General features: G+C 43.8%; 1 protein-coding gene across 1 annotated transcript in view; it reads left to right on the top strand.

Moving 5' to 3' along the window:
• Positions 1-4,861: 4,861 nt before the first annotated feature.
• The window catches only part of TMEFF2 (transmembrane protein with EGF like and two follistatin like domains 2), a 166,471-nt gene continuing 144,675 nt past the window's right edge, over positions 4,862-26,657 (top strand). The window contains exons 1-4 of the mRNA XM_034785203.1: positions 4,862-5,364; positions 7,514-7,623; positions 14,607-14,736; positions 18,343-18,369. Coding sequence (XP_034641094.1) covers positions 5,190-5,364; positions 7,514-7,623; positions 14,607-14,736; positions 18,343-18,369 — 442 coding nt within the window. The 5' untranslated portion in view covers positions 4,862-5,189. The remainder of the gene's footprint in view (positions 5,365-7,513; positions 7,624-14,606; positions 14,737-18,342; positions 18,370-26,657) is intronic.

The raw sequence follows: 26,657 nt of genomic DNA, 5'->3' as shown, positions 1-26,657 counted from the left end.
AAGGATTCAAACCATTTCAGAACATTATCCTGGACCCGGCCCTCAAGGAGCCATTCCAGCTTCTGAGGCCTGTGTAGGAGAACAGGAATATTCCAGTCACATTCCTGTTCTCCCAGAAATGCTCCTTGTGCTTGGGGCTCTAAGTTACCTTGAGCATCCTCAGAGAGCTGGATCTACTGGCTTCAGACTCATTTGCCACATCAGAGAGACACAAAGCAGCCATAGTGGGATAGTGATGGGAGAGAATCTGACACTCCAGTTGCAGATAGTAGTTTTCATGTAGTTGTGATTGCATGGGAATATAGATGAATGCAGATATGAAGTGGCCTATGTGCTGAAGTGTAGCTGAGAATAATGTGCTAACAATAGACTGTGTGCAAAAAGGGATTAATAGTGCAGAAGAATGTGCGTTTCTCAACTAGGTACTATATGAGAAAATTATTGTATCTCAGTGTCTGTCATTCATAAGAAGTGTCTAAAAAGGAAAAAAAGAAACAGGACATTTTGAATACTGTGGCAGCTGTATTTTTATCATAAAATATTTGTATGAGTAAAGTTTCTTTTACAAGAAGATAACCAGTCTTGGATAGTAATGGTACAATATCTGAGACTGCGCCTTCACTGGCCAGTCATGTAGGCAAATATGAATTTCAAATTCCAGATGTCTGTGTGCTGCTGCTATATGTGACCTCTGGTGAAAGTCCCAGAGTCCAAGGTAAGGTCAGCAGGCAGCCACAAACGTTGGAACACTCCTTTGTGACTTCATCTGGAACCAGAAAATGCCTCTTTCTGAATGGAGGAGAATGAAACAGGTGCCTATCTTTCAGACCTATGTATAAGACCATTCCAGTGGATAGGTGTCTCAGAAATTCTTATTCTGAGCACTGCATATCCTAATATAATATGCCATCCTAGCATTTTTTTTACTGGTCTCTATTACTGGTGTTCTTTAACTTTCTGTAAATGCCAGAGCTGCCTTTGCTTTCACACACTGTGATATGTACTGTGAGGTAGCCAAGGGAATTTAAGAAAGGCCCTGCTTTGTGAGGGTCCTGGACTAAAATTTCCACTTTCTGGAAATCCACACTAGATCATAGGCACCTGGAAAAGGCCTGTGCTGATTTTGGAGTCCATAGTTGTGGGGAAGGAAAATAAGTTATGGGGGTAGCCTGGGAAACGATTGCTGGAACGTAGTCTGAGTAGAGGCGAGAGAGAGGGAAAGAGAGGCTGTGGATATGGGAAGAGAGAGAATTCCTAAGATGGAGGAAGAAGCAATGAGAGTGTGGGGAGGAACCAGGGAAGATGGAAAGAGATTGGAGAGAGCTAGAGAAGGAACAAACCAAGAAGATTTGGGACCAGAAAGACTTTGAGAAAGAGGAGGGAAAGGGGCAGAGAGAGGGAGAGAAGAAAGAGCACAACCTCTACTGCAAACTCTGTCAGGATTCCATCGCCCCTGCTTAATGATCTGTCATGATTCCATCTGCTGGTCAGTGGGTGCTTCAGGTGTCTGACTGCTAGTCTTTTTGTCTGTTTAGATGGTAAGCTCCTCGATGCATAGACTATCTCTCCTCCATATTCTACAACTTCAGTGATGGATAAACAATAAATACTAGAAAAACAAAAGGAAGAGGGTGAAGGTGAAATGAAATGAAAAAAGAGAAGAATAAAGAAAGGAGAGAGAGAGAGAACAAGGAGTTAAGAGAAAGGAAAAGCCACAAGAGATCCAGGGCTAGATTTTGGTCTAAGTCAAGTAGCTCCATTGACGTTAAGCCCTATGATCCTATCTAGCTTTCAATGCAACCACATTAGAAGTCACAACTGCCTTGTCTAAACCAGACTTTTAAATCTTAGAATGTATCAGCTAACATGTCCTAACCAACACATCTTTAATCCTAGTCAAGGCACTTGGACTTAGGGTGGGTAGACAATGACAGTGTAATGGCAGGTTGGTGGGCAGTAGGAGGAGCAGAGGACCAGTGTAGAATAGAATTTCCCCTCCGTGTGGATTCACAGGGTTGAGAAGCTGCAGCCCCTGCCTTTTCTGCAGCCCCTAATTCCTTCCGCCTCAGGAGAAGAGGAGGAGGAAATTCCATGCATTCAGCCTCTTGGACCTTTCTGGCCCCTTCCTGCAGGTGTTCCCCTATGAGAGTATTCTATGGTGCTGTGTCATCTAAACAAAACACCTGGATTAATAGTAGTATTTAATACAAACAGGCTCTTTAAGACATTGCTTCGTCAAATAGGCAGGCCAAGCTGTTTTTTAAAAAAACCTCCTTACTTAAGTGCCAAAATAATTGGCTAGATTTTCAGAAGTATTGGGCAGTAGTAGGTCTCTGGGTACTTATGAAAATCAGGCCATTTATTTAGCTGCTATAGGCACACACTTTTGAAAATCTTGGCCATGAACTTTGGTGCCTGGTTAAATTCAGGTTCAAGCTGAAAGATGCAGCTCTGACCCTGCTTGGGAAGAGTGGGGAACCCGTTCCTCCCCTCCCCACTTCAGGCCAGGTGCCGACTGCTGGTTAAGCAGGAAACCGATGTGCGTAATATTTATTTACTTCTTCAACGTCGCAATATTCAGCGCCTGATGTTCTCCTGCCACACAGTGGTGCTTGCCAGTTTCAGACACCTCCCGCCCCCCCTCACCCCCGCCTTTGGTGGTATTGCTACAGCCAGGCAGTGTTTAAACGAAGCAACATAAAATCCCCAGCATTTGTACGTAAGGTGACATTTCTTGCAGTGCTTAATAATTTAGGAATGTGGGAGCCGGAAGGGGAATGATAGATGCACTTGTAGTTGCTGACTCTTTAAGACCATTAACTCCCCTGGAGTTTCACTGTACGGCAAGGGGACTCTAAAGAAGGAATTTATGATTAGTGAGCATTTACTTAGCCTTCGAATACACTTTAAATCGTTAAAAGGTTGCAGGCCTCAGTGATGATCTTTTATTTTGTGAGCCGGGCGCTGAAGTGCAGCGAGGTCCTGTTTCCTCGTGATAATTGTTGCATAAACACTTTGTAATGGCTTTCCTTTTATTTAACGTAATGCCTGGTTTATTTTCATAAGCCTGATTAAGTTGCCCGAGCGGCTCTTCAGCAGAGAGAAAACATGCTTGTCTGCAGCCCAGTTTCTAAATCTTTCTCCACGTTCACAACATATTGATGTGATTTTACTTGCGTGTAAAGGGTTGCCGCAGAAAGCGCGTGCAGCCCTTGGATTTCTGGTCCTCTGCGTTACGGGCTGACCGTTCTAGCTAATGGCTCTGCCTTTTCCCTAACTGATTCAGCTGCTGCGTCTAGGAAAAAAAAACGAGTCTTTGATGCTGTCTGGGTAAATTGATCCGTGTTTTTATGGAGCCTCCCTGAACAAGGAGCGAGAAGCCACAGCCCAGCCTGTGAACAGCTGCACTTTAACTGTTGGGGGCGGGGGCGGCTGTGAGCCTGGGCTCTTTACCTGGGAGGTTGAGGGGAAGATGGGTCTCGTCCCCATCAGAGCCCAATTGCGCTAACTTGGAGGGACCTGGCTGCTGTGCGCTCACAGCTGGAAGGAGACGGGCCAGAGCAGGGCGGGGTGGGGAGGTTGCATCGAAAGCCTACTATTGCTGTCTGCCACGCTCAGCTAGCGCTCGAGTGCAAGGCAAAGGACCCCGACGTCCCCTTTGCGGGGCTAGGAGTAAGCGTGGCGCTCCCCAAACTGTTCTACGTGCACCTCTTAGCAGACAAACATAGGGCGCTGCGCGGACCCCGGCCGCGCGCCACGGGGTTCAGTGACTCCCTTGTGGGATGCTGGCGACATGGGAGGAGAGAGGAAGGAGGGTCCCCCCAGGGCCCGTCTCTGGCGGTCAGTGATGGCCCCATTAGCGGTCAGGGAGGGGGGAGTGTCTGGCTGCGAAGGGTGCAGCGGGCGCAAGGTGGATCCTGCCAGCCCCGCTGGACAGACCGGCTCCCGCGCAGTTTCACAGTCTCCCAGCCAAGCACAAACGTCTGAGGCGAACAGAGCCCTGCATACCACCGTGATCGTGCGTTTTCCTTCAGCTGCTCCGGCGGGATGCTGCTGTCGCTGCACGCGCCGAGATCTGGTGCGTGCTGCTGCCTTCTGGGCCGGGCCGGGGATGTCTCCTTTTCCTCGGATCGCTTCCTCTCCACCCTTTTAACCGCCCGGGCTGCTTGTCCGCTTTAAAGCCGACCTGCCATTCCCCACCCCCACTCCAACCCATCCACGGGCGAACAGCTCAGGGGCTGTGGGGGAGTTGCTAGGAACTTCACCAGAGCCCGGGCTGATCGTATGTGCGCAGCTGCTGCGGGTCACGCGTGTACCTGTGCGCGTGCAATGCGCACAAGCGACTAAGCCCGCATGCATGTGGGACTGCAGCCGTGTGCACGCGTGTGTGGGATTGTGCGTGGAGGGCATGGGCGGGGGGAAGGGAGCGTGCCGCGCACGTGCCAGCTGTAGCGGGGTGCGCCCTGGCTGGAGCCCCCTGGCTGTCTCAGCGGCTGCGGGTCCCGCCGGAGGCGCTCTGGGAAGCGTGTAAGGCGCGCCCGGTGCGGCGGGGAGTCCGGAGAGCTGCTGCTCCAGCCCATCCCGGCTCAGCTCCCCCGATCCATAGCAGCGGTCGGGGGCTGTCAGCAGAGTCCGGTTCCCCGCGGCGCGGCGCAGCGCGGAGCCTTCCGAGCCCGGTCCCGGGCAGCCGCCGCCGCAGCAGCAGCATCCCTCCGCCCGCCGCCGCCGGCCCCGCCCTGCCGGGGGACCTGCATCCCGCTCCTCCAATCAGGGGCCGGGCTGCCTTGGCCACGTGACCCCGGCGGGCTGAGGGACCTGCTGCTTCCCCCGCGCCAGAGGGATGCGGGCGGCAGAGCGCGAGAGCAGGCGGCGGCCGCTGGGCTGCGGAGCGCCGTGACTCCCTCCCCGCCCGGAGCCCTATGGCAGCTGCCGCCGCCGCCTCTTCCCTCCTGCCCGGCCGCCGCCGCCGCCGCGCCTCGGGCTGAGCCCGGCCGCTGGATCTCGCCGCTGCTGTGAAACTCTCAGGATCGTCATGCCGGGACTTGGCTGCCTCTTCCTGACCTGCTGCTGGCCGGGGCCCCCGGGATGCTAGGCAGCCCCCCCGGAGCCTCCTGCCCCCCATCGCCCCGAGACCGTGTCGCTTCGGGGAGCCCCTGGCTGCTGCTGCCGCCGAGTTGAGTTAAGAAGTCATGGTGCTTGGGGAAGTGCAGCGGCAGTGCAGCGGCGGCGGCTGGACACTTTGCGATTGCTGTTGCTGGCTGCTGCTGCCGGTGATGTTACTCATCATAGCCCGACCAGTGAAACTTGCCGCTTTCCCTACCTCCTTAAGTGACTGCCAAACGCCTACCGGCTGGAATTGCTCTGGTAAGCTGCAAGCCAGATCCCCCGCCACCTTCCTCTCTGTATCCTTTTCCAAAGGCGGGCTCGTCCCAAAACCTGCAGATCGCGGCGCTGACTGCAAATTACAGAGCACTTCGCGAGCCCCCCCTGTCCAGTGTGCATTTACAAAGGAGTGACTGGACAGCGGGGCAGAAAGTGCAGGCATGTTTCAGTATTCCCCACCCTGCACTCTAATGGCATCTGCCTTTCAGCGGTGTAGTGCATAGAGTTTGTTGCAGGCTGGACACACACTATCATTTTGTGATCCCGCAAAACTGATTAATGCCATGGGGTGGTTTTTTTTAACGTATTAGAAGTGAGAAGAGTGTATGTGTGTGTGAGAGAGAAACAATTTTAGGAGAGAGAATGCAATAAATCGCGTTGTGGCTGTCTGAGAAATGTTGATTTATTGCAGAAAGTGCAAGAGTCTGTGCTAGGTCGCCTTTCCAAGAAAAAGCAACTCCTGACAATAATATGGAAGGTTAATCCTGTTGGCGAAGATCCCTTTTTGTCGCTGCTTCCAGGCATTTCGATTTTGTTGTAGGCATGGGATTTTGTTTGCCTTTCTTTATATTGCATTCACTTTGTAAACCCTATAGTTTCTGGAGAGAAGTTAGCAGAGGAAGCGTTTACAGCTGTCACACTGGGTACTCACAGGACCAAAGGGCAGGGTAGCTAGCCGCAAGTGATCAAGAAGTAACGCCTCTTTCCTCGAGTTCTCCTGCGGACTGCTATTAAACAGGCTTTTCCTCTTTATCTGGTCAATTTCAGCCCCGCTGGAAGGTGCCTGCCATGCACAGTGCGGGTGAAATATACTAATTGAATAAGGAAGAGACTGGGGACCGGAGTTCTTGCCCTTTTAGATCAGCTGCGAGCTGGCTTTGTGTCTGATCAGCATAGCCCTTAATACAATAATAACAGTGCATTGCGTGGAGTGTGTTTACCATTTGTGCAGTATTTTCAATATAACCACTGTTTGTCAACGCCTGTGGGTGCGGGTTTTCTGTTTCTAGCTGATCGCTCAGTCCTTTTTGAAGCACTCTTTTATATATAGACAGGGAGAGAGATCTCCAGACCTATTAGCAGGCTTCTGGTGAAGCAGAATCACTCTGTCTCTTTCAGTGACAAAGTGATGTATGTTTAAATATGTCAGTGTTGTGTGTGTATGTATTGGAGGTTGGGAGATAAGTGCGCTATATAGGTTAAAGTCAAATACTTATCTATCCACTGATTAAAAAAAAACACTCAAAATAGGGTGATCCCAATTATTTATCATCCTTAAAGTCACTGACTTTACAGTGAGTATAATATTTGGGTCAGCAGGCTATGCCTCCGATATTCAAGGTGTTTCTGCAATTAGACCTTTTAATAGGATTCTGAGAAAATAGCAGCCTTCAAGGTAATATCATATATCATAAGTTGGCAAGAAGCAATTTTCAGTTTTCATTTTTAATATTCAGTGATATGGTTAGAAGAACTAGAACATTTAAAAAATCAGTGGGATTAAATCTTAATGGATTTGGAGTGTAATATAGTTTGTTTTGTTTAATTCCTCTCTTACACACTGTCGGAGTGGGATGGCAACTAATGAAATCTGAAATTCATGCTGGCATTCATGAGCTAAATCTTCAGCCAGATCTGTTTGTCTGCAGAACTGAAGGGAAAGAACTAGGTTCACTCAGCAGCTTCTGAAGAACCTGGCACCCCTCCTGTTAACTTAGAGGTGATCAATCTTCATTGGAATCAGACAGACCATCACAGAAAACACACAGCCTGTTTATCTTTATTATTGGGGCTTTGTTATGGCATTGTCTGGAGAAACTCCAGTTTGGACTTTAGACCCAAAGATCTGCTATTGCATGGGAAAACATTGAACCAACCAAAGAAAATATAATACACCAGTTACTGGATCATTTTTGAGGCACTGGAGTCTAATACTGTAGAATAAAGAGGGTGGAGGTGTGGGGAATAAGAACATAAAATGTGGATAACTGAAAACAGGGAAGGACAGAACATCCAGACTGTATTATTTCATCAACAAGATTATGGTGCTGTGTAAATTAGAAAAGCAATCACCCTGTATTGTATATCCTTCCAGACTGAAGCTGACAGTATTTTTCTGTTTACATTTGAGGTTATGATGACAGAGAAAATGATCTCTTTCTTTGTGATACCAATACCTGTAAATTTGATGGGGAGTGTTTAAGAATTGGAGACAGTGTGACTTGCGTCTGTCAGTTCAAGGTAAGAAGATTGCTGTTTCATTCTTTAATTCACTAATGAGAATACAAATCTGGGATCTCCCTTTACAACCTATCACTTGGCAATTTATTTCTCTACATGCAGTGAAGTTAGAGGGAAAACCTAGCAGCAAGTATAAAGAGCTGGCAGGAGAGCCAACTGATGTCAAAAAGACATAAGTTTCTCTGGGAAAATGCAGATGCTGCGGTTATAAATGTCCCTTTGGGGTCTGCAGCTTCAGGTTGTGCATGTGTGATTTTGTTGCTGTGCCCTTTTAACAAGGATTTTAAATCCTTTCCAAATTTACTAATGATACTGATCATGCTTTATACACTCCGTGTTCTGTTCTAGTTAGAGAAATGGATCTGTAATGTGCTTATACGGTATTTTCAGTAAGGCTGCATAGTGGCAATGCTTCTGGTTGCTTATCAGATTTAGCGCCCTCCCCCCCCCCCCATCACCAACTTCCTTTAGGTGTTGGGTAGTTTTAGTGGGCTATTGTTGATTTTCTCCCCCCCCACACACACACCTCCTTTCTCTCTTCCCTCTCCATTCAGCTAAGTCTAAACCTCAGGCATCCTTAAAGTCACACAGTTTAATCATAAAGTATTCCTTCTAGTGTGTTTTGCCTAACACACAAAACAGCTGTGCTTTGCGTAATTATCCAGATACAATTTTTGCAAGTTATTGAGTTTTGAGACTGTACCATCATATGCTGTATATACACCTATGCTCCAGTGGCTTTTTGCATTTTAATAGAGCTTTATTCAATTGTAAAACTTTTAAAAAGTATTTAAATAGTTACAGTAGAATAGACTGAATGGTGCAGTGTTCAGTATTGTGCACATCTGTAATGACTGATTTAATTTATTATTGTGCATTGATAGACTATTTACTCTAAAGATTGACAAATATCATTTGTATTATCAGAGGCAAAAATATCATATCTGAGGAGGAAAGAGACAAAATTAATAATGCCTTAATTTAAAAAATGAAAGAATATCTCACCAAATGCAAAACAATTATTTTACTAAAATTACTGTATTTAACATTAAATAGTTGTATTTTCCATTGACAGAGATAATATATATAGCCCCTAATCAATTCATTAAGTTTCCAGTTTACATATGGTCAAACATTTCATATTTAAAAATAAATGTTAATGTAGAGAGTTGAGTGGTGCAACATTAGCATTTGTAACATGTTTAGTTGTTAAGACATTTTCTTTCCCAAGGAAACCCTATAATGCAATCAACATTTGTGACTTGCACTGTTGCCTGGTGCTGATACCTGTGCTGTGCCATTGACATTTCGATCATATGTGACCATAGAGAACACTATGTTCTTGTGTTTGGTCACAGTTTGGCACGGGCAGTTGGTTTAAAGCAATAGACCAACTGCCCGGGAGGAGCAAACCAAGACTTTGCTAAGGACACGGGACACAATGGAGGCTATGTTTTCCCAAGGAAGCATGCCAATCTTTGGTGACTTCGAATAAAGAAGCTATAGTAAACCTCAGTAGAATGCATTCTCTTGGATTTGGGAGATCAGTGATATCTATGCTGATGTTGGAAAAACATATGAAGGGGGACAGTTGAAATATACCAGAGAAACAAGATACGGGCTTGCCAGGTTTCATCATCTGGGTAATGTTTATAATCTTAAATGAGATTAAAGTAAAGTGACCAGGTAATCGTGGGCCTCATTGAAAGTCCTCTGAAGTCAATGAGAACCTATCCATTTGCTTCAGTGGGCTTTGGGTCAGGCTCCATATGAAATCAGAGCTCTTTCTTTTGGCTTTGGCCATTCATGGAGCCACATCTTTGAACATGAGCTCGTAATGCAAGCTACTTATGGCTGATGCTATACAGACAATGCAAATACTTGTGTGGCTGATGCTGTTGATTTGCTAGAGTCAAAGTAATCCTTGTACTGCTGAAAATCCCTTACTTTAATACAGTTAAAGCAGGGAGGAACTTGGCTCATCGTGTAGCATCAGTGGGCAGTTTGGGACACAGGAAAGGTACACCATTGTAGCAGAAAATGAATTCTAATACAGTATGGGTTGACTGAGTAACACACAAAGTAACACATGGGGTATATGGAATACAGTCACAAATCCATGTGACTCAAGTTATGGGGTTTGCTTAGTCAGAATTCAGGCCTGTTTTCCATCCACACTTCTCCATGGTGACAATGAGCAAATCAACAGAGGAATGCACATCAGTTTAATTATTTTTTATGTTTTCTCTGGTACTTGCTAGGGGCTTTAACTGCTGTTGGAAAGCAAAGATGAGGGTTGCCTTTATGCTATTTAAAACTTCTGTCTGGCCACCTCTTTGTCTGTTTTTTATAACAGTGGTCAGATAGTGTCCAGCCAAACTGATTTAACAAAATAAACATTTGTTGCTTGAAAGGCAAATTAAAACCAGACTGCTTTGGGTCATTTGAATGGGCTACTGCTCCCAGGCAGAAGATAAATGACTGGGGGTTTCCACCCAGTTGACTCATTTTTGCTTTTTTAATGCTGCAAAAATATAAACCATCCACTGATTTCACCTGGTGAGGGACTTGAATTTCACCAAAGAGTATCCTCTCCGCATCTGTTTTAATAAGAACAGAAGTTCACTTCTTCTTGTTTTAGAGCACAACCCTATGTGTTCATTGGGTATTAATGTATCAGGCCATTAATCATTCCCTCTCATTGGAGCTCATTATTAGCTATAGGTAATAACCTCAAGGATTTAGAATTAACCAACATTTCTTTTTATGACCTCATAATCTCTGCATATTAGAGGGGCCTTTATCTGACTGCCCCTGATTGCACTAATCTGCCCTAGCCCCTATTCTTTTTCCTCTGTGACAACATGAAAATGTCTGAATAGGTACTTAGGTATTTCAGTTGATGCTGAGTTTGTTTCTCTACATTTAGGACCTGATCTTGAAAATATTTACACACACATGTAGCTTTTCTTATGTGAGTAATCTCATTCGCTTCAGTGGGGCTCCTCACATGAGTTAGTTCCTGATGTGCTTAAGTATTTTCAAGGATCAGGGCCTTAGTTACAGAGTTGTGAGTTGTATTATTGAAATGCATTTTCATATTACCTTGCAGGCTCAAAATATGTGAAGTGTGGTGACAGTATTTATCATATCATACTTATGAGAGTAGGAATGTATATACTCGATCATAAGCCAGTTCATTTATAAGCCGACCCCCCCGAGGTGGATAAGTAAAAATGGAAATTTTTTTATGACCTGTTCATAAGCCGACCCTATAATTCAGGGGTCAGCAAACTTTGGCTCCTGGGCCATCAGGATAAGCCACTGGCGGGCTGAGATGGTTTGTTTACCTCGAGCGTCCGCAGGCACGGAGGTAAATCTAAGTAAACAAAGTGTCCTGGCGCGCCAGCTGCTTACCTTGACAGGCCAGGACAGCAATTGGTGGGGAAATTTTTTTCGGGGGGAGAAGCTGGGGGTCAGGGGAGTAACCCCTGTGACCACCCCCCATATGACCCCAGCCCTAGCCCACGACCCTCACACTCTCCCAATCCCATTACTTCCCACCTTATCTGGGGAGGGCCAGGAGAGGATGTCTCTGGCCTGGCTGGAGCTGCTCCGGCATGCTGGGCTGGGCAGCGCGGCTGCAGACTGCTCCGGCGGGCCAAACCAGGCGATTCGGCCGCAGCATGTTCCAGCGGGCTGGGCCGGGCAGCACAGCTGCAGCCTACTCTGTGGGGTGGGGCCAAGTGGCACGGCCTGCAGCCCCAGAGCTGCAGCTGCTTCGGAGACTGGGCAGAGAGCAGCATGGCCAGAAGGGGAGAGACTTTGGCCCCGCCTCTTCCCTTCTGGCTCTGCTGGCTGTGCTGCCTCTCCTTGCTCCCTCTGTTGGGGGAGGGGCTGTGTCCAACCTCTCCCTCTCTATACCCGTTCATAAGCCGACCCCCTTCTCTGGTGCTTCCCTTTTTTACTAAGAAAATTTGTCTTATGAACGAGTATATACGGTAATTAGTTTTGTAGTGCTGACATGAGCAGGAGTTACACAAGTATGTCAGCTTCTGTGCTAAATAAACCTTATAAACTCTGCTAAACCAATATATTCCTATGCCTACGATTATAGGCATACAAGGTTCCAAATGCTATGAAAGGTAGTCAAGGGCCGGTGCTTGGCTAAATTAGGGCATACTTATTGTTCTTCCTTGCTTGGGTTAAGCAAATATATGTTAAAAATACACGTGTGAGAGGGAGAATTCTACATAATAAGAACTTTACCGTTGCAGCGAATGGGAGTTTTGACATGATCTGGCCCTCGCTGAAACTCATCCTGAGGCCTAGGACTTGGTGTACTGAGTCCTGAGCCAATGCCCAGAATGTACTGCTGGATTGAGGAAACAGTGACAATCAAAATGCCACTAACCTCTTCTAGGACCAGAAAGAAATACTTGTTATACCAATGGAAAGCTGTGAATGCCAGTTTTCCATTGTTATAAAGTAGCAGAATCCAGCTGTGACAGATCATGAGCTATCAGATTATTAAAATCACAATATTCTGATAACCATTTTGATTTTTCTTCCCCACTTTAGCTCTGATATGATTTTTTTTTTCACGGTCTTCAATGCCACTGGAACTCAGGACTGTATAGTTAGTACCCTCTGAAAGCTTCGCATACCCACGTTCACTGTTGTTGAGCAGCAGCTTTCATTGTTTTCTTTTTGTCAGTATCACAATGTTGCATAGATGATGGCGTAAAGAATGGATAATAGATGCCTACGTACATCTTGCAGGGAACACATTTTGAAAAGGAAAGGATGTGTCACCTATATGTATGCAGTGACACGTGGCTTGTTGTGTGTTACACAAAGCACAGTTCCACCAGTGAGCCTGATTCTCTTCCTTCTTGGCATTTTCAGGACTCTTGACACTTTCAAACTGAGAAAGAAAGATGGTAAAAGCAGAACACAGTAACATCCTCCACAGAATGCAATAGCGTCTCAAATACCTTCTGTGCTTCTAAATGTACAGAATTTGGGGTGAAATCCTGTCCCCATTGTAGTCAATGGCAATGTTGCCGTTGACTTCAGTGGTCCAGGACTTTACCTTTGACCTTTTCATTTGTTACACTCACTAAACCCTGCTCACTTTATGCACATGAACAGCCACAGCTGAGGTAATGGGGTCACCCACATAGGTAAGGAAAGCAGGATGTGGCCCTTATTGTTTTGAAGCTAGTTGGCATAAAAATTATGAATCTTATCCTGCTCTCATTGAAACTAATGGAAAATTGGCAACTGTCTTCATAGGAAGCAGGATCAAACTCTGTGTTTCTACTTGTAATGGTGAATGTTTCAATATTCTGGGCCAACTCCTGAATGTCTTGTTCACATAAATAGTCACAATGGTGTCCATGGGACTTTATGTGTAAGGCAACTAAGACTTGGTCCTACATGCTTAAAAAAAATCCACTTGTTTGTGTAAACTATTCCAAACCACCCTTCAGCTCTGTCCAAATCACTGTTTAGCTTCTGGGTGAAATCTGGCACTTCTGTCTTTGACATAGGTCAGAATTAGAATGTATTCCTCAAAATGGCAAACAGGCACATTTTAATCAATAGTTTAAAATCTTAGAATTGATGAGCTGTGGGCTAGGAGAATAAAGCCTTTGCTGGTATGTTTATGAAAAAGAAGGTGGCACAGCAGGCCTGAGAATTTTAAGAAAATATAATACATAGGGAAAATGTCACTCATCTTGGATCAACCGAAATGTCACTCTGACAAAGTCTGAATAATTTCCTGGCTATATCCCTGTGTGGAGGCCAGAAATTAATTCAGCTCACGCATGTGTTAATCATTTCTGTAGCCATTCGTATCTAGGCAGATTTCAAATTCATATTGACATCAGTTTCATACTGGATATCACGTGTATTAGCACAACATAAGACACTCAGCATAAGACAGCTAAATTGATGGTATGACTTTTTAATTTTTATGTGGTTTTTAAACAGAGGTGATCTTTTGTAAATAATAATCTTGATTATTACTTTTGTTATAATTAAACAATGAGGCATATCAGGAGTATAGTAATCATGAGATAATCACATCCCAGGCATAATTATCAGGTACAGGGCACATCCAAGTATCTCTAATACCTCAGAGTGTGATTATCTTATGATAACTACACCCTGTAGGTTGCCTAATTTCCATTATAAAATGGAATTATTTTTATTAAAATGAACAAGCGGGGGAAAAAACTTGTTCTTTTTGTGATGGAGGAAAATAAATCTGATAGTTGACAATACTGAGCAGAAGTTTCAGCTGAGCTGATAGAGTGTATATTATTTAATCTCTGTTCTTCAGTATTGTTGACTTTACATGCCTTGTAATTCTGGCCCTGATGCCCTCACCATGAAATGGAGAGCTGTGAACTCTAGGAAATACTGTAACAAGAGCTTGTTGAAAAAATTTCAACATTTTTAATGAAAAAAGGGGACACATCTTTGGTGAAAATTTTAACAAAACAATCCATCCTGTTTTCCAATCAGTTCTAATTAAGAGAGAGAGTGTGCATGCCTATTATCCTCCAATGGAAGTGGGAATGCATGCATTGCCATACCAGATAAGACCAGACGTACATCTTGTCTAGCATTCTGTCTCTGAATAGCCAGCACCAATTTCTTTAAAGATATATGAAAGCCCATAGTGGACAGTTATGGAATAACTAGCCCATGTGGGAAGTTTCTTATTCACACCTGTCAGTTAGACTTCGGGTTTTTCCCTGAAGCATGACTGTTTAATATCCCTTCAGTTTTTTTCCTGTAGTCCTACTAATAATGATAGATTTGAAAAGAATGGAAGGATCAGGCAGTTTCTAAGCTCCTATTGTTTTCATGGTGTTTTATTTTTTGACTGGGGGATGGGGGGATGATTTGGCACAGTACCATTTGGTGGTTGTTACTAATTACATTCTTTCTTTTTCTGCATTCATTAGTGTAACAGCGACTATGTGCCGGTGTGTGGCTCCAATGGCGATACCTATCAGAACGAATGCTACTTGAGACAGGCTGCCTGCAAGCAGCAGAGTGAAATACTTGTGATGTCGGAAGGATCATGTGCAACTGGTATGTATAATACTCCGTTTGTAGACTACATTGAGAACTTGGTTTGAAACCAGATAAAATAGCTTGCATATCCTGATAAGGACTCTTTGGATTCCTGGCGAATTAACTCCAGATGAATAATTTACCGTATAGACCTTAAGCAGCTACTGTCATCCATTCCTTTTAAAAAAGATTCTTGACATGATTTTGAGGAGCAGGGCATAGAATAGCATTTTTGTTTTAATATTTATCTTGCATTCTGTCATGTGGTGTGCATTGTATACAGATATCTAGAGTGAATATATGTAACTGGACATAGAGATTAAGTTAACCTAGAACACTTTGCTTGTGTCAGTGGCACTCTGTAATCTGGAGGGGATAGCCTATGAGTGTTACTGCATATGGTAACTTTCCCATAGGCTTTTTCTTGTATACTTAGGATTAGATCCCCAGATGGTATAAATCAGCATAGCTTCAGTGACTGCCATGGAACTATACTGATTTATAGTGGCTAAGGTTTTGGCCTTAAACTTTAAGTTAAATTAGTGAGATTGTGCAATGGCCTTCTCTGTATTTCTTGGAAGAATTCATTGACTATTATTTCTCAAGGCACCTTTCTTTGAATCTGGGCACTGTGAAATATGTGTAGCTCTCCTATATGTAACATACAGAAAGGTGAATGAGCACAATCTGACATGAAAACTGACTTGCTCTGTGCTGGAGTTCTCAATGTTTTCCTTTTGTGTTCTGTACTCATTGGAGGTGGGCAATCAAGTTAACTTGAAAAGAAGAGAAGGATCATGTCTTTGTTCCTTGAGGGAACTCTTTAAATTTAAAGCAGAATTTTTCAGGTTAGGTTAGAAGAGTCAATAAAACGTGTGTAAGAAAAGCTTTCTGTGCACCGCAGCAATCTGTGTTTCTTGCACCTGAAGAAATTTTATTTTCTCTTCTGTAAACTATGCTTCGTCTGAGATTGCTACCTAAGATTTTTCAAGGGGAAAAGTACATTCTGTAATGTTCTTTGTCTACAAATTGGTATTATCTGGCGTTCAGGCAGGCAAAGTCTGTTTTGGCAGAAGAGTTTCTTTTAGGACAGATACTGGGCTTTTTTCATCAAAAAGTTTAATAGAATAATTCCACTTCCTTGCTGCATTATTTCTTAATCTCTCCCATTATTTGTAGTAGTCACTTTGGAGACATCCTCTCTGATGCTAGAGGTGCTCAGGGAGGGAAAAAAACTGGGATTCCTGAAGTCTTGAACATTTGGTCTCTTTTCCCTCCTAACAAAGACAAGGCTTTTATCAATTATGGACCTGATCTAAAACCCACTGAAGTCAACGGGAATCTTTCAATTCGCTTTGTGGGGCTTTAGATCGGGCCTTATCGGAGAGTGCTCTTTGCTTTTCTTGGGGCTTTTGGGGAGTTACTGGATCTCTCACTGGATGTAGGCGGAGAGAGCAGAATGTGAATCACAAGAGTACCCCTATTCCATCATGCTGAGAGGAGAGTGCTAAACCAACTGGTTTGGAATCTGCTGGATTCCCCCCAAGGGTGGTGTAAGAGGGACCAGTGCAATCCCACCCTACAGTGGAGGGAATGTCACTAAGAACATCTGGTGAGAAAGGGAGGATCGTGAGAAAGAAACCCCTTGAGGATGGCTAGGTGGAGTCTGGATATGAATGTGTAGAAGGAGAAAGGAAAAACATGGAGCTTCTTCCTCCAAACAGCTGGGAAGTGCATGGAGTACATGAAGGGGAGAAAGGCTAGTGTTCATCTCTTCCCAGCTGCCAGGCAGGGGAGAGAGTGGGGGAGCCTCTGCTTTCCAGAAGCCAGTAGTGGTGTGAGATTGAAGAGACCTTCCTCTCACCAAGCAGCTGGCCTGGAGAGGGTGTGTAGTGGGGAGTAGGTTGGAGAATCAGATTAGGAAATATGGGTTTGCAAAGGATGCTAGGCAGGGGCGGCTCCAGGCACCAGTGCAGCAAGCGCGTGCCTGGGGCGGCAAGCCACAGCGGGCGGCCTGCCAGTCGCCGTGAGGGCGGCAGTCAGGCGGCCTTCAGCAGCATGCCTGCGGGAGGTCCGCCGGTCCTGCAGTTTGGGTGGCAATTCGGCGGCGAGTATGCCGAAGTTGCAGGACTGGCAGATCACCCTGAGATCACCCGCATGCCGCCGAAGGCCGCCTGACTGCCGTGCTTGGGGAGGCAAAAAACATAGAGCCGCCCCTGATGCTAGGTAGTAGAGCACCATCATATTTTATTCCCTATTCCAATCACTCATTGCCCCTGATGTTTATGATCATACTATGAAAAAGCCCACAATTTCAAGATTTAGCCAGCTAAAAAACCAACATAATTGAGTAACGTGGCTCATCTGTTTGTTTAGCAAGCTGCAAGATTTAATTGGTAACCCACTGCTGTGGCAAAAAAAAAGTCTTGTTAATCTGAAGATTTTTTTTTATCTGAATAATGATGGAGTTTACAAACTGACTTAGATTAACAAGATCTGACCGTAAATAAATTGGGATTCAACTCTTGATATACAAACAGAATCACAATCTTGCCTTTGCAATCTCTTCGTTTGCCTTTCTAACTGCCTTTGACACTGAGCAGTGCTTGCGAGTTGAGCTCTCCGGTAAAAAGAAGCTCTTGATAATGTAACTTTCTCTTTTGCTTTCATCAATGCCTTTATTATATTAAACTGCTGAAAATGGAGATAGAATTTAGATTTTCTTTTAGCCAGACATCTCTCCATTTGTGTGCATTTTTACGCATTGATTTCTTAAGAATGCTTCTCAATGAAGTTCTTTGCTTGATAATTTCATGTAGCCGCTCTTCCTAAAACTGGAAACATAAACAGTCCATCTAAATTTCTTCAGGTTAAGTTGAAGGATTTAAAGACAAAGCACTTGGTTTAACAAGCAAGTAACCATTAGGAGAGTCTGTAATTCTGACCTTTCCTTTAAAGGATTAAACTAATTATTTCAACTGACAATGTTCAATGTGACTCTGAAAATGTGTGTGGGGGAGAGAGGAAGGAAAGATTAGCAATTTTATAAAAAAGTTTTGCTTGCTTACTAGGTATTCATTATAAATCTTTCCTTTATTTATTACATAGGCATTCAGTTTATGGTAGGAATACTGACTCAGTGTTTTGTCATTAAACATTTCTGATATTCTTACATCTATAAAGCTCTTTGATTGTTATGACTATACGTGACATTCATTTTTATATGTTCCAACACTGAATTAAAGTTTTTTCTTTTTTTTAAATATGGCGTGTGTAAGGGGGGAATGAAATTGCACAGTAAAGTAACTTTGCAAAACTGTTCATCACAAAGCTCTTGAAGAAGACGGTTTATCAGTCTCAGCAAATGAGACAGAGACTTAGGAGAACATTACAGCACTCCTGTGCTTGGGCTTTTTCTGTCTTTTATGGAGACTTTTAAGAAAATTCAGACATCAGAAAGATGGCTTGAGCGAACCATGTAAAGATTAGATCTCTGTAATTTACCCAGGGATGACATTAAACGTAAGATACACCCTGATACATTTAACTGAGCAGTGTTGCCTTACATATTCATAGGTCTTATTGTCACATCTGAATATAAATTTCATTGTGTTTTCTCTTCAGATGCAGGCTCAGGATCTGGGGATGGAGGTAAGAGTCCTCTTTTAATATTACTCTGTCTATCTAGAAACACAAGGTCTTTCTCCTTTCTGTAGTGTAAGTGGATGTGCTTTGCAGTTTTGTTGTAATGCTATGTATTGTCTTTTATTTAGGTTTTTCTGAAGTGACATTTTGCATTTTAGTCAAGCTGAAACCTCATAAAGACCTGCCGTTTTCTAGGGAAATTCAGCAACCATATTACTTCTGAGAGGATTCTGTATTATTTATGAGTTGTACTAGGTGCTCTATCTCCATCTGCTGTTTCTAGCACACTCATTTATTTTAAGTTTAAAATAATATTTCTCCTGTTTCTAAAACATGAACGAAACCCCCTGCGTTGTCAGTCTTCCCCCTGGAGGATTCAACCCCAATAATTTGCAGTACTAGAGAGCATTCTTGTAGTAGTTATGAAGCAGAAATGTCATTGGTAGGAAAATGATGATGTGGCTTTAAAAGAAAACACAACAAAACCCCAGACTCTAACTACTTACAGGGACAGTGTTAAACATTTTAGGCCTTTAGTTTAGATTTTGTTTTTAAAAAATGGTGTGTGGTGATTTGTTAGTTAAACATTTTTGAGTTGAATCATAGATCTTGTACACATCCTCCTGAGCAAGAGACAGTGCATAGCTGCAAAAGAGGCTCTGGGACGCATTGTGCCCAAGGGGATGTCTATGCTACAGAGGTGTGACTGCAACACACATGGACATACCCAAGCCAATGCAACATGCAAAGCAGCATGGGCTAGACAAACCTGCCCAGGACTCTGGGTAGATACTCGAGAGACTAACCCAGGCTGTCATGGCTTCGCTGCTATTATTCTTTGTGCGACCTAGATCAAAGCTAGTCCAGGTGTTCTGCAGTCCTACTTTGGACTCACAGAGAGAAGGACAACGCCTCCCAAGCACCCTGGCTGTGGTAGGGCAGGGTGTAACAATGCTGGTTCTGGCGGGACCCAACTGAGAGTGCCAATGCAGGACAAATTGCTTAAAGCAGGGCAGATACAGCCAAAGGCCAGGGTTTCTGTGCCAAGGCAAACCAAACCAGTCAAACAGAGAAGACTTCGGTTTTACCACACTGGCTAACCACAAGTCACACAAGCAATTCCCTTAGATGCTCCAGTTTCTCAGGAACACCACCAGTGCCACTCGTTATGAGGATGAATGGTTATGAAAACCAGTACCCCAGTAAAAGAAAAAGGTTCTCTCGATCCCAAAGGACCAAGCCCCAAACCCAGGCCAATATACAAGTCAGATCTTACACACAAATCACACTGTTGCCAGTCCTTTCGAATCTACAATTTAAAGGTTTATTCATAAAAGGGAAAAGATAAAGATGAGAGCTAGAATTGGTTAAATGGAATCAATTACATACAGGAATGGCAAAGTTCTTGGTTCAGGCTTGTAGCAATGATGGAATAAGCTGCAGGTTCAAATCAAGTCTCTGGAGTACATCCACAGCTGGGATGGGTCATCAGTCATTTGTTTAGAGCTTCCGTTTGTAGCAAAGTCCCTCCAGAGGTAAGAAGCAGGATTGAAGACAAGATGGAGATGAGGCAGCTGCCTTTTATAGTCTCTTGTCATGTGGCTCCTCTTTCTTTATTCCAAAGACAAGCATTTGGGCACATGGCAAGAGAAAACCTTAGAATTCTGTCCATAGGCATGTCCCTGCATACCTTGCTGAGTCACAAGGTGTATCTGCCTTCTTTCAGTGGGTCATTTGTATAGTTGATGGCCGTTAATGGGCCATCAAGCAGGCTAGGCAGTGCTGACACCAAATTGTCTGGGGTATCACCCAGAAGCATAGCACAAGTTTGAAATACAGACAGTACAGAGCCAATAGTTATAACTTTTAACTACAAAAATGATACATACGTAAAAATAGCATAATCATAACCAGCAAACCATAACCTTGTCTTAGACACCTTATTTGACCCTTTATACAAGATTTGGTGCCGCTACAGGACCTTGGTTGCAACAATAATCTATACGGTTCCAGTTCATGTCAGTAACGTCACCCTGAGATCATTTCTTGACCAGATTGTGACTAGTCCTAACACAGCCTCATTGGCTGGTGCATAGGAGAGTGGGGCCATGGCTTCGTCCCTAGGGAAGCATAGGGTGCAAAACCCCTGTATTCCTGCCCCACTGCCACCCACCTCAGCACCCAGGACAAATATCTGAATAGGCCTAATGTGAGCGTGCAAGGAGAGAAAACGTTGCTCTCCTCTAGTCCCCTGCATAGTCACATCAGGGCTAGTCAGAATCTCTCCCTAAAACAGTCCCCTATGGTGTTGGAAACCTTACAGAATTGTGCTAGTACAGGGCCTGTAACAGGGTGGCTTGCCCCTTAAGGGCTGGTGGCCTGGGATCAGCCAACCCTGTTTCTGAAGGAGCCACCTCTGTTGAGCCACCTTGATGGGGTCTCCGGGAGGACTGCCGATTCCCCTACAAAGGGCATCAGGAAGCTGGAGAAGCCTCGGAAGCTGTGGCAGAGAATGAGGAAGACTCTGGCACCAGGGATGTAAAGCTGAGCTCCAGCCTGGTAAAGCACAGGAGTGATGACTGTACTGGCACCCAGCTCTGAGAAGGAGGGCTGGGGACTTCTTATCTTAGAGAAGAGAGACACTGAATGGGGGGCTGGGCCCGGAGGGCCAGACTGTGTCAGGACTAAATCAGTTGGACCCCAGGAGGGGACCGTTTTGTACCTTTGATGGGTGATGTGCAGTTCTTAAGAGGCCCTGAAGAGTGACCTCTGGTCATGAGGGGGTGCTGTGGAGGCAGCTGCCCTGTTACAGGGACCCTCCAAATCTTACATGATGTGGATCACAACTTAATAGTGAGATTGTCTCATGGCCCAACCAGGCTGCATTCATGACTGCAGGGATGTCATTTGATGGGATTTAGCTGTTATTTATGTAATTTATCAGGTGGTTTATGAGGAGGTGAGCTAACATCATAGGACCTGCCAGCTCTCTGTGGCTCACCAGTCTAATTATGTTGTCTATTCCATGTGAAATACAAAACAAGACAAGATCACCTAAGACAAAAAGTAAACCAGAGGTGCCCCCCCCCCCCCATCGTTGATTTCAACAGGGACAGGGTTTCACCCTAGATAATTTTAATAATAATGCTTTGCGCTTACAAGTTTTGATTCTCCTCCCACACCAGTTTTATACTGTAACCACACTGAGTTCAGTGAACTTACACTAGTGTAAATCAGGGGTAAGAGAGATGGAATCAGACCTCTACACTTCTTTTCACCCGGAGATGCTTATGTAAAACCCTTTTAAGCCCTACACACAGTAGATAAGACTAACCATGCCATTGGCATGTTATTGCCTCATGTAGTCTGAAATGTATTGTACAACTACAAAAAGCCAACTGAGCCATGGACATTAAGTTGTTGGGTTAACTTATAGTGAATTAATTTTTTCCCCTCAACCATTGGTTGCCATATCACAAGTAAATTGGCATTTTTTTTATTGTTGTCTAAGTTCTCTTCTTCCGTTGCCCCAACTTCTGGAAGACAAAAAAAATCTGAATTTTTAAAGTGTAATTTAATTTCACTTTCAGTCAGCTAAAGTTTTATTTAAAAGTATAGGAAAGGAATTACATTTATCGACTAATGTTCATGGTTTTAGAAAGTGACTACTAATTTTTGGATGCCTCCATTTTTGCATAGCCAACTTGAAGCACCTTATAAAGTGGCCTGACTTTCAGATAGTAGGTACTCCGGATTTTCTAGAAGTCAGGCCCCTTTTAAGGTGTCTCATGGTGGGCACCCAAAAACACTGAAACCTCAAAATCTCTAGTCACTTCTGAAAATTTTGCCCATATATTTCTGTCTTGGCAGAATCTTTTTACAGCTGGCTACAGAATGTGGATGAAGTCTTCAAAAGTTCATAGAAAAAGAAGGATTTCTGACTCATACTGTATATTCAGTACTTACAATTTTACTTAAGTTGGGCTTTTCACACAAATGATATGTAAGTGAATTTTCAGATGCAGAGTCAAATGAAATTAATGTTTTTTATATACACCCCCCCCCCCCAAGAAAACAGATATGATTTGAAGATTGTTTATAAAAAATATAGAGAGAACAAACTTGGCCATTCTCCTGAGGTAGTGAATTCAGATTCAAAGAGCAGAACAAGCAAAAACATAACTTCCAAACAATTTGAGTTTAAAAGCAGATGTTCACAAAAGACAAGTAGAACAGAACCTCAGGGCCTGGCTAGGCAGGTAGTAGAGAAATAGATCTGTGAAATAGACAGGATCAAGCTGGAGCATCCATTTAAAGGTCTACAAAGCTGCCTTCTATAATACAAGATTTAATAGGCAGCTAATGTAGTTCTCAGAATACAGAAGTATATTAATGTGCTTTGAGAAGCCAAACCTAAGTCAAGTAAACACTCTCACTACATCATTCTTTACTAGGCAACATCCTGTCATAAAGGCTACAACAAATTCTAGATTTCATTAGAGCAGGGCTTGAAAAATCCACTCAACGGTGATGAGTGGGAAGTTTTCCTTGCCAAGTGTGAGAATTTAGTCATCAACTACTGCATAATTTGAGCATTCTTGCAGGGCCGGCTCCAGGGTTTTGGCCGCCCCAAGCAGCCAAAAAAAAAAAAAAAAAAAAAGCCGCGATTGTGATCTGTGGCGGCAATTTGGTGGGAGGTCCTTCGCTCCGAGGAGTGAGGGACCGTCCGCCGAATTGCCGCCGAATAGCTGGACGTGCCGCCCCTCTCCGGAGTGGCCGCCCCAAGCGCCTGCTTGCCAGGCTGGTGCCTGGAGCCGGCCCTGCGTTCTTGATTTGACTTAAACTTTTTTTCTCTTATGGTTTTGAAAATAACCTTCCAAATGTATTGTCAGTATTGTCTTCCCAAGTCTGCAGACTGGCAGCGCCAGTGACTCTCAAGCTACTCATAGACTTGCCAATCCGCAGCAGAGTGCAATAAACAGTTAGTCAGTTTCATTGCTTCCACTCCTAAGACTCCAAGCATCAGCAAATCTGTGTTGTGCCATTGCTGCCTGTGACTTCGGGAAGCGTATGAGCAGCAAGAGTGGCAGGTGCTGAAGATATTTATGGGGAGGTTGAATTTTTAAAAAGGGGCAGGAAGGTGAGTAGAGTAGTGGAAATCTCTTCCTCAGACAGTAACCAGGAGGCTCCGGAGTGGGCTGCATAGATAAAGTGCCTGCTCCTGTCTAGCAAATGGGGATTGGGGAGCTGCAAACTTATCTGACACCTTCTACTCAAAGGCTAATACAACAGATGGAGACACCAAGATGGGTCCAGGGAAAACACCTTAGCAGAAATCTCAGCATCCTACTCCCTCACTTTTCAGCACTGGAGGTGACAGGGGAGAGTGTTTCTTACAAGGACTTTACTGCTTGTGTTCCTCAATGCCTTCATATCGACCTTGGGCTGGTAGGTTCAGTCCAGCTATTAGGGTGTCTGGTGAATTTTCCAAACCCTGCAGACACAAGGCTTGACTCAATCAGTAGGGGGCACAAACACACATCACCCCTAAAATGTTACTGCCTGGTTAACAGGAGGAGGCTGTACTCTCCCTTCACAATTGGATTCAGTGAGCTCTCCACTGCATAGTCCCTTAATGACTTTTATGGATTTTCCATTTGGATTTAGGGTGACCAGACAGCAAATGTGAAAAATCGGGACAGGGGTGGGGGGTAATAGGAGCCTATATAAGAAAAAGACCTAAAAATTGGGACTGTCCCTATAAAATCGGGACATCTGGTCACCCTATTTGGATTTCAGGTACCATTAACATCCCCCAAGTCTGCTCCTGACTCCCTGCTGTGTGAACCTGAGGGGTGGCAACTCCTGTAGAAGCCATGTTCCAGAAGTAGTGCGGAGAAGAAGCTGTGCATAGAAACAAGGCCTCTGCCAGTGTCCTGAGAGCCATGGGATTCTTATGCTATTTGAGGTGTAGGGGCCCACACCCCCTGACCATTCATGGTTTGGAGAACCCAGTGGAATGATGAACACACCATATGATGAAACTCAGTTTCCTGCCCTTATGGGAAAAGCTTCCTAAAAGGAAACATAAAGATATAGAATTAAAAGCCACCTCTACATTTTGATCGTGGATCGTGGAATAGGGGATGGAATTATTTAAAAAAATAAAATAAACTGTACTCCAGAAGGTGCAGTGTCAATCAAATGCAGAGGGCTAATCAATAAAAAATAAAAAAAAAAATCTTGCTTTGATGTGAAAAACTTCATATGCAGAATTCTGAAAAAGAATAATTTAAAGAGATCCCACTCACTTTCAATCTACGTTATTCTTTAGATGGCTGACTCTTTTTCGAACCCAAAGTAATCCCATTTATTTGTCTTGAAATGTTTCACAATGAAATCTTGCTTGTTTCCTAGCTTCTTTAAAACAGCAACCAACTCAAGAGGGACTATTTTTATTATTGTTCGTAATGTACTCGGAACAGTCTCACCTTGATTACTTGTTTCACTGAAATTTCATTTCCCTTTCCTTACCTCTATTTACAGATCTCGCTGTTGCTCAGCTTTCCTTCCAAATGGATAACTAGCTAGCCAGGTACCTGTATGGCCCCATTACAGCAGTATCCGAGCATCGACATAGAACTGATTTCAGGGCCCAGCTCAATTTCTATTGAAATCCTGCTGACTTCAGGGGGAGTTAGACAGGACCCACGTCTTCCACACCTCTCATCCTAGCTTGATTTTATGTTCATTATGGTTTAGGATAAAGTCGAGTGAAGAAACCAAGTCACTTACTTAATCAATATCCTCATTACTTGTGTTTCAATAGCATGTAGAGGCTCTAATGGAGATCAGGGCTCCATTCTTCTAGGAAGCATGTAGATGCAATCCCTGCCCCATACAGCTTATAGTCTTAACAGACAAAGGTTGGAAGGAAAAACAGCAGCACAGAGAGGTGAAGTGACTTGTCCAAAGTCACACAGTGGCTCAGTGGCAGAGCTGGGAATAAAACCTAGGTCTCCTGAATCCCAGTCCAGTGCCTTATCAGTTGAACCATGCTGCCTATCAATAGGCTAGGGGGTTGCCCAAATGTAACTGAGCAAATAATTGGACCTACATATTATTCTTAGGATTGTTCCTACTTTGTCACCCCATCGTGATTAATCATGAGCGCACTCTCTCTCCCCTGTCATGTTGTTAGTTCATTTTTTTTGCTTGCTCCCTTGGGAAAAACTGAAGTTTTGGGGGCTCATTGTAGGCAGAGAGTCCACTGACACACATCCAGCTTCAGACCTGGGGCCCTGACTTCCTTTTCCTGCAGGTATTGGAGGTGTCAGGGTGTGTGTTATAAAACTGTTCTGAAGAGCAGGTAATCCCAATGCACTAACCCAGGCTTCTTGTCTCAAGCAAAATAGAGAAAGAGATTAACCCTTTAAAACCTGAATATTTGATTTATTTTAAGGCCAGTTGTCATGCAGCAAGTTATGGTAACAAGCAGTTACACTTAGCCTCATGTATCATCTTTTTTCCCAATAGCCAAACAGTTACTTTGATCTGATTACATTTGTATTTATCTGTGTACTAATTTGGTATGAATAACTGCTAAATTCAGCAGTGCTGTTCCTTTTATACTAATTTTTTTCCCCATTCTGCTTTGTTGCACGATAGATTGATAGGCAGGGCTATGCAGAACATAATGAATATTGTTGTAAACCCCTTCCTCGAAATATCACTCGAGCCACAATACTCTATAAAAGCTGGAGTGTCCATTGCCTGGAATTAATCAGTGTATAAATGTGATACTAAGACGAACACACAGTATATATGTGCGAGTAATGTGAGTGGGCTAATTTAAACGACAAGAGCAAGGGAATTGAGATTTAAGACTGAAACACCCATCCTTTTGTGCCTGGGTGTTGTAGATAATAAGGTATGCTATCATGTGGCCTGAGAACGTTTGCTGATCTTGTGTATTATATATAACTGTAGTGCATCAAACAGGGAGTTTTGTGGCTTAAGTTCATTTGGAGTATATTTTTATGGCAATATCAAAAAGATAAGAAAATGTAGTGAGTGTAACGCAAGAGTGATTGGTGATGTGACTGGGAATATTTAAATCTTAAGTGACCAATCTGAATGGTCAGTTTTCATTATCTAATTTTTTTTTTTTTTTTACTGTGTTAACCTCTTTGTAATATATGTGTATAGCTTAGGATACAGCTTTCAAAGGCACTAATGTCCCCATTTTCAGAAGTGACTTGGGTACTTAGGAGTATAAGGGGTTGTCTACAGGA

The sequence above is a fragment of the Trachemys scripta genome, chromosome 11, assembly GCF_013100865.1.
Source record: "Trachemys scripta elegans isolate TJP31775 chromosome 11, CAS_Tse_1.0, whole genome shotgun sequence".
Taxonomy (NCBI): domain Eukaryota; kingdom Metazoa; phylum Chordata; order Testudines; family Emydidae; genus Trachemys; species Trachemys scripta.
The sequence above is the reverse complement of the archived record's forward strand: the minus strand, read 5'-3'. Positions and strand labels throughout refer to the sequence as shown.